We start from the raw sequence: 8,353 nt of genomic DNA, 5'->3' as shown, positions 1-8,353 counted from the left end.
GGTTTCAATTTATGGTTGTTTTTTTGGTGGTGGTGGGAAAGGTGTGGTCGCGTGAGTGTTTACTATGGTGTTTATGGTTAGAGCGGAAGGGAACAATGTAGTTTTCTCTTTTTGGTTCAGTTTTGATGACCAAAGGAGAAGATCAATTTCGAATCACCCTTTCCTCTTCTTTTTTTTTCAAGTCTGATGTCTTTTTTTTTGTGAAAACCAAAATGAAAAACCCCCTTAGCATAGCTCCATATGGGATTAATGTATGGGTTCTCCTTTTCTCAATTTCAGTGATGCCACTAATATGTATATGAGTGCACTAGGTTTTTTCAATTTTTTAATTGACAACAATGACCCTTTTGGGCATTTTATGAGACAAAAAGGAAAAACCTAAAACAAATACAAAGATGAATTTCAAACAAAATCAAATAACTAAAATAAATCAAAAGGTCCAGAAAGTGAAAGCTATTTATTTATTTTGAATATATTGGTAAAAAGAATTAAAATAAAAGAATTTAAAATGAATAAAAGTCGGGCGCCAAAATGTTCGAAAAATTAAAATGACTGCACCATAATGACTAGTGCGAAATAAAGTTCTCGAAAAGATACAAGTTTTGATCAAATTTTGAAATAAAAAAGTCTTGTTAAAATGCCCATGCGGATCAAAATATGACCAAAAAAGTAGTCGAGAAATCAAACAAGTACACCAAGTTAAACTACGTTGAACGTAGATCAACACAACTGATGTCTACAAACTCGATTTAAAAAAAAATTCGCCCGCTGATTTGACACACATTTTAAAATTGATTCAACCAGTCTGGCTATAGATCCAAAAATTTATTTTGACTGACATTCTAGATATTATGCGGTATAGAATGCATGTTATGATATGCAAAGATGCAAAAGTTATAATGTATGTACCAATTTGGCGATTCAGTGTCAAAATTGGGGTGTGATAATAATGCATTTGTCTTAGAGAATTTGACAAGTCACCTAGATGGTGAGTTACCTTCTAAACAAAACCAACTAGCATGTCTCTCTAATTCTGACCAACCTTAACCCCCAAACATCATGCTTGAACCCCCTATTGAGGTTTCCAGTTCTAAGTCTACAGGCTCGAGCTCAATTTCTGACTCTGATGAATCAGACTTTAGTCCTCTTCAAGCCATTCTTACCCAAGTCATTCCTATTGAAACCACACCCTCTGACACTCAACAAAATGTCCAAACCAGTGTTGTTAAACCTGACCTAACCAACTTTGTTTAGCCTAAAAACCTTGAATAAGAAATGCCAATACTAACCATACTTGAAACTCATTAAATCATTGACTAACCTCAATTAGAAGTCACTAAAGACCAAATTGTACCAGAAATACAACTTAATCAACAACCTCAACCATCTGATCATCACCTTTCTCCTTCAAGAGAAGCATATGTTGTGTTAGAATCTAGCACAATAACTTTATCTATTCCCTCTACACATCACCCCACTCTAAACCTAAATCTAAACCTCATATCAACTACCAAATGGAAGAGTTTAAAGTTGTTATCTGTAATATAGTTCAAAATATGGTTGGTGATAGGCTCATTGCATCTGATCCCATAACTTATGCAACTAAGTGGGACACTCTCAAAACTTCTTGTGGATACAGTTCTGCAAAATCTCAAGTCTTTCTCATATGAGTCTGTAGCTTCTTTCAGTAAAAAACATGAGCATTTAGAGGAGAAATTGGCTTCTGTAGCTACCACTCAAGAGGTCATGGTTGCTAACTAAGAAGAGATGGATGTTCAGTGGAAGACGGTGATTGCTAGGCAAGATTGCATAGCTTCTGATCTTAAAGCTATTCTGGAGGTTCTGAAGCTAAGACCCTAGCCTTTAGGATATAACAAACCCTTTTGTGTTGTCTTCTCAATCATTTTGAACATGTTTTTGCACTCTGACTCTCTTCTTATTTGGTTAATAAAATATTCTCTAATATTCTCTTTGGTATCTTTTATATTTCTTTTTTTTTGTTGATGACAAAAGGGGGAGTAGATAATGAAGTATTTAAGTGCCTGAATCTGATAGTTATTATTTATGCTTAAATTCTGAAGATTTATTAACTGTGCTTTAAAGTTTAAATTTAATTAACCTGGATAGTAGTTAGGGGGAGCTTACAAACCTCACCCTCTAGACTATTACACTCAGGGGGAGCTTACTAACCTCAGACTCTGATGTTGTCAAGTTAGTTAAAACTGACCAACAGAAAAAATGGGAAGATTGTTGGAACAAAATTGTTTTGTACCATATCTCTTAGGTTTTGATGATAACAAAGTATTCAAAGAACAATTGGATATACTAATATTTGTTCAAGTGTGCAGAACCATAGACTAAAATTTCAGGAATAAATTAAGTATTGGTTCTATTAGTAAACATCTAAAGAGAAGCTTAAAGATCAGAATTCGAAGATCAGACTTTGAAAAGTCTACTTCTAAATATCATATTTTGAAGAGGTCAACGTATGAGGACCATACTCTGAAGAAGTCAGACTCTGAAGATCAGACATTGAACAAGTCTACTTCTGAAGATCAAAATCTAAAGTCAGTCAAAGCGCAAAGAGTATGAGGACCAGACTCTGGAGAAGTCAGACTTTATGGTTGTTTTGACATGAAATTGATGATACGTAGATCGATTCCATGTTGGCGACTAGTTTATTTGTCATTTTTTAAACTCTGGTTGAGACTCTCAAACAATTACTCTTCATCTTTTTTACAACTTGGTTTCGTACCTGTACACGGGTTCGTTAGGTTGTGCTCTGTTGAATTTTTATTTATTAAAATTAATTAAAGTTAGGTTATTTGTGTACTTTTCTATTTAGTTTGATTACACATTTGTTTGAACTAATTAGGTCAGGTTTAATTTTCGTATTTCTCCATTTTTATCTAATATAATTTTTGTTTGTCTAAAAGAATGAGATATCTACATGTTTTCTTAACATATGATTTTCTCTCTTTGACAATGACAATAGGATTTTCTGTTGTGGCCATTGCTATTTATATTTGGGTTTTGATCTAAGCAATGCACCATTCATCTTTTCTAATAAATACTATAAATATATTGATAAGTAATATACTTTCAATCACTATTATAAATAATAATTTTTTAATAAATGTCTAATATATTTTCTATCCTATCCTCTAATTTCCTGCCAAAAGAAAAAAAGTGACAACATAGATGCTTCACAAGCTCACTTAAGTGTTTGTCATATAAATTATTTATTATTTCATCTGTGTTGTGTGGAACAGAAAAAGCCACATCAGTTTTCATTCACGGCTAAGCTATGTCTTCCTTCGTTCCCAAACTCACCTCTCTACCATTTTCTCTCTCCATTCGTTCTTCTTCATCTCAAGGTAATTCCTCTGCATGCAACCTTTCTTCTCTTCTCTTCCTTTTTCTCATCACAATCTTCTTCCTCTTTCGGAAGCAGATGGTACTGTAAAACAGGACTGGAGAAAAAGGTCCAAACCTATCCCACCAGGTGGAACCTACCCAGCTAAAGATCAATGCAGGTATATAGTATGTGTTTGTTTCATTCATTTCCTTATCTTTGAATTTAACTAACAATTTGTGATGTTCCTTTGTTCATTTATTGCATAATCTTGATTTTCTATGTGAATTGACTTGTATTTTTCTTCTTCTTCTTATGGATAGTCGTTGCGGTTTGTGTGATACATATTATATTGCTCATGTTAAGAATGCTTGTGCTTTCTTGGGAGATGGAATGTCTAGGATTGAAGTAAGTCTTTTTTTTCTTTTTTCCTTTCTATTTCTATTATATTCACCACTTCCCTATTTATCCGTTTTTTTATAGAGTAGTGTTAGAGAGTGTTGAAGTACACCTATAGTAGAAAAGAAAAGAGGGAGGAAAATAGACTTAATTGGTTTGAGTATGTAGAGAGAAGACCTGTATATTCTGCGGTAAGGAGAGTATATTAGATGGAAATGAGTCAGACGGTTAGAGGTTGAGGTCGAGATTAACAATTTGGATAAAGTATGGTTCTAGATAGAATATTATGGCGGAAGTTGAAGCATGTAGTCGACCCCATTTAGTGGGGTAAGACTTGGTTGTTGTTGTTGTTGTAGTGTTATTTGTACACATAAATTTAACATCAAATTAGATGGTTTGGTTAACACGCAATTCAATTGATGATTAACTAATTAACAAGGTGTTGCAACTTCATATTTTGTATGCGTTAATACTCTTTTCAGAAATTGGAACCTGTTGTTCATGGTAGAGGGAGAAAAACAGATACATTAGACGAAACCTACTTAGGAGTCCATGAGGAACTTCTATATGCTCGGAAACTTATCCCTGTTGAAGGTATCTTCTCTTCTCTGAATTGAAAGTTGTTAACTCTTATGCTATTACGTCTGTTATCCCCGTCAGAAGTATCTTTGAGGGCAGTGTATTTAGCGTGCTCATGTTTCTGAGATGAAACTATCGTCTTGTTATGCTTTTCCTTTTTTTGACAGGACCTCCTATTTATTCTTGTAAAATTCGTTCTTTTGATAGGAGCTCAATGGACTGGTATAGTTACAACCATTGCAATTGAGATGCTTAAATCAGGCATGGTTGAGGCTGTCATTTGCGTACAAAGGTATCAGAAAGAGTCTACATGTTTTGATTAGAAACCTGTTTCTAAATATCTTTCGTTTTTAAATCTAACCGTTTTCTGTGTAATAAATAACTTTGATGTTACTTTGTGTATCATAGTGATCCTGATGACAGATTTGCTCCAAGACCTGTTTTAGCAAGGTTTGCATTTTTGGTATTTCTTTTTAACGAACACGTTAATAATCATCTCTCAGTATATAGGTTTGCTTATTAAAATACCTCATTTGTTTACTTGCAGGACACCGGAAGAAGTGTTGGCTGCTAGAGGTGTCAAACCAACATTATCTCCTAACCTTAATACCCTTGCACTTGTTGAGGTGTGTGTGAATCCTTTTTTTGTTGGAGAATTTATCATATAAATACCGTTTAAATCTTTCAATTGCATTCAACAACAACAACAACGGTTTATATTCATACTATACATGCTTGGATTTTCATTATTGACAGGCTGCAGGTGTCAAGCGTCTTCTTTTCTGTGGTGTAGGTTGCCAGGTGCAAGGTGCCACTTCTTTAATGACGTATTCTTCGCTAGTTTCCTGCCCCTTCTCCATTGTGACTATTTATATTGTAATGCAGAATAAATTTCTTCAATTGCAGCATTAAGATCTGTCGAGCACCACTTGAATTTGGATAAACTCTATGTTTTAGGCACTAACTGTGGTATGGAGGCCTTCTGTTTTCTATATTTTTTTTTGAATGTTCGATTAATTAACAATGTATTGGAGTAATTTGAAAATTCTTATTCCATAGTGGATAATGGACCTAGAGAAGGACTGGATAAGTTTCTAAACGCTGCGAGTGATTCACCTGAAACAGTTCTCCATTATGAGTTTATGCAAGATTACAAGGTTCACTTGAAGCATTTGGACGGCCGTATCGAGGAGGTAAAAAACATCCTTTATTTTAGGTTGTCCATGGTTTCACAAACAAAAAGCTTCATTCAGTTTCAAATTTTAACTTGAACAGGTTCCTTATTTCTGTCTACCAGCAAATGATTTAGTTGACGTTATTGCTCCATCTTGCTACAGGTTATTTATTTTCTCTTTTACTTTATCTTAAGAGTCATGAGTTTGGTTTTGTTTCAATTTCTTATCCGTTCCTTCATTTTATGTCGCATTAATTTGTCAGAATCTCTTTTACAGCTGTTTTGACTATACAAATGCTTTAGCAGTAAGTCTCTTCTTTCTCGACTATGTTATTTTTTCATGTTAAAATACTTTCCTTTTATTAGACAGTGTAAACATTTTTAGGACTTGGTTGTTGGATATATGGGCGTGCCGAAATACTCCGGAATCAGCATGACACAACATCCTCAATATATTACTGTCAGGTTAAACTACTTTTAAGATACTTGCATAGGTTCTTGAATTGTCATACACAAATGTTTATTTCCGTAACAAATTATGCGTTACTGTTTATTGAAGGAATATGATTTTACTAGAAGTTGATTAAGCATATTTGTTCTTGAAATGACAGGAACGAACGAGGAAGAGAGATGTTGAGTCTTATAGAGAACTTACTCGAGATTACTCCAACAACTAACTCCGTAAATTATCTGCTTTGTTTCTCTGACGAATACTACCTCTATGAAAAAAACGTATAATTTTGGTTGTTTTGTTCAGGGGGATAGGCGACCATTTGTCATGGAGACTGTTAAGGCCGATGATAAAGCTAAACTCGGTATACTTAACATTCGTTTGTAATATATTTACATTATAGAAGTTTCTGTTACTCTATTTGTTTTGATGAACATTGAATATTTGATTGTTTATTTAATCAGGAAAAGGTCCTTCTCAGCCTGCTCCAAAGTTTGTTGGAAACTTGCTTGCATTTATACTAAATTTGGTAAAAAGACTGTTAAAACTGTTTTCCTTTCATGCATAGGTACATCATTTACATGGCAAACACAGTGATATTTTTGTTTCTTGCTTCTAGATTGGTCCAAAGGGTATTGAATTTGCACGTTATTCGCTTGATTATCATACCATTCGGAACTATTTATACGTAAATCGGTTGTGGGGAAAGGAAAGGTATGTAGAATAAATTTACTGCCACCTTTGTCTTTGATGCAAAAGTGTGATTTGTTTGTATTGATGAAACGTAAATGGTTGCAGGGCTGATAGACACATGCCTACATATGCTAAGAAAATTGTGGATCTGTACAACCAAAATGGTCAAATTGACAAGATGCTCTCTGAGAAGTGACTCTAAAGGATCAAATGTATATAGTCCAGATGAATAGTGATGCAAATATTCCAAATGATATGAACTATGGCAGTGAGAAATGATGTACTTGAGAGCATGGTTGTAATGATCAATGTCCACAAGGATTCTTGTAATGTGGACATGGTTATATATGTAGATAGGAGAGGTATGATTGGATAAACTATGCTATCTTGTTATTATCACTTGACACTTGTTTGATGAAACAATAGGACAAGATAATTCAATCCCATTACTTATTCTATGGTATTCTTTCTTCATAATTTATGGCCTCATTAATAACTATGTCCCTCTCATACAAAATATTTCATTTGTAATATCTTTCTGTTTTAAAATAAATGCAACTTTGAAATACTAACTACACTAATATACTTCTTTTATTGAATATGAACTCATCTAGTTATTCTACTAACTAAAACAATGATAAAGATATTCCAATAAATAAAAGTGATTTTTTTAATAAAGATAATTTATTGAATAAAAGAAAAATAAAAAGAATGGTGACATAAAACTTAATCTATCAAAAAACTTAGCAAAATTGATAGTTGTATATGTCCAACATTTAAAAAAAAAAAGCTTTCAAAAGCACCAATAAGAAGTGAGTTCTACAAAGTAATGTTATCAACAAAAATAATTGTAGTGATGATGATTTTTCGGCAAGTGTATCGATAGTGCCGCAATAATAAAAAAATATATTAAATTCACAAGGATTCATAGGGACTGCGATTTAATAAAGCAATAATTGTGTAAGTATAAAAAATAACAATTGATTCTTTTTCAAATTTGCAATTGAAAATAAAAGTGTTCATATAGAGAATATTGTTAGATTTTTCTTAGAATCTCTTATTTCTCCCCTGTTGATGTCTAATGCATTACATAAATCAGGCGTCGTTATATTTCCACGACGAGTGAACAAGACCATTATACTCAATTCTTTGGTGTAAAGCTCATTGGTTCCTACTAGAGGTCTCATATCTCTATTCAACCGCCGTAAGCGAAATCAAGCGATGGTATAATACGATAACTTTAAGGCCACTACTCGAGGGCTCATATTCCTATTCAATCGACATAAGTACGATAATTCCCTAGATCAGACACCTAGGCTAAGGTTAAAGGTCATTATTCCCTATACGTCAATAATCACATTAACAAAGTATCTCAAATAATGCACTTTAACTAAAAGAACCAATTAAATAGAAATATAACTAAGAGAATTCATGCAACATCAAATTAAACATATGTCCAACAGGTTCGAAGCAGGTTCATCAGAAAAAACCTAACCTAAAAGTGTTTAGCTACTCATATTGATAAAATTACAATACCAATTGATAAAAATAAGATTGCATAAGAATTCCTTGAAGATCCGGCCTCCAATGACTTTGAATGCGCTCCAAAGCTCACTTCTGGTGTTGTAAATCGTACTCTCCAATCCCTAATCGTAGAACCCCTAAAAAAGTCAAAAGTCTGCATTTTTATAGCCATCAAATC

General features: G+C 33.4%; 1 protein-coding gene across 3 annotated transcripts; it reads left to right on the top strand.

Moving 5' to 3' along the window:
* Positions 1-3,190: 3,190 nt before the first annotated feature.
* LOC127092913 (7-hydroxymethyl chlorophyll a reductase, chloroplastic) lies at positions 3,191-7,114 on the top strand. 3 transcript variants are annotated; one of them, XM_051031804.1, is made up of 18 exons: positions 3,191-3,377; positions 3,455-3,536; positions 3,679-3,763; positions 4,237-4,348; positions 4,541-4,625; positions 4,742-4,783; positions 4,881-4,959; positions 5,090-5,141; positions 5,240-5,302; positions 5,459-5,526; positions 5,609-5,670; positions 5,785-5,812; positions 5,893-5,972; positions 6,119-6,188; positions 6,265-6,322; positions 6,423-6,487; positions 6,578-6,672; positions 6,757-7,114. In XM_051031804.1, exons 1-18 carry the CDS (start codon positions 3,308-3,310, stop codon positions 6,845-6,847), a joined length of 1,287 nt encoding a protein of 428 aa, XP_050887761.1. In that variant the 5' UTR covers positions 3,191-3,307; the 3' UTR covers positions 6,848-7,114. The 3 variants fall into 3 exon arrangements, with proteins under 3 accessions (XP_050887761.1, XP_050887760.1, XP_050887762.1); XM_051031803.1 differs by having other exon boundaries at positions 3,193-3,377; positions 5,393-5,526; XM_051031805.1 differs by lacking the exon at positions 3,191-3,377 and having other exon boundaries at positions 4,501-4,625; positions 5,393-5,526.
* The last annotated feature ends 1,239 nt before the right edge of the window (positions 7,115-8,353 follow it).

The sequence above is a fragment of the Lathyrus oleraceus genome, chromosome 6 (assembly GCF_024323335.1).
Source record: "Lathyrus oleraceus cultivar Zhongwan6 chromosome 6, CAAS_Psat_ZW6_1.0, whole genome shotgun sequence".
Lineage (NCBI taxonomy): Eukaryota > Viridiplantae > Streptophyta > Magnoliopsida > Fabales > Fabaceae > Lathyrus > Lathyrus oleraceus.
This window is presented reverse-complemented; position numbering and strand designations above follow the sequence as displayed.

What these genes read in the sequence shown, in the direction of transcription:
- LOC127092913 (XM_051031803.1), top strand. Translation starts at nt 3,308, where the DNA reads ATGTCTTCCTTCGTTCCCAAACTCACCTCTCTACCATTTTCTCTCTCC. An exon ending in ATGGAATGTCTAGGATTGAA is followed by an intron (nt 3,764 to 4,236) that starts GTAAGTCTTTTT and finishes TACTCTTTTCAG; the next exon opens with AAATTGGAACCTGTTGTTCA. An exon ending in TTGCATTTATACTAAATTTG is followed by an intron (nt 6,488 to 6,577) that starts GTAAAAAGACTG and finishes TCTTGCTTCTAG; the next exon opens with ATTGGTCCAAAGGGTATTGA.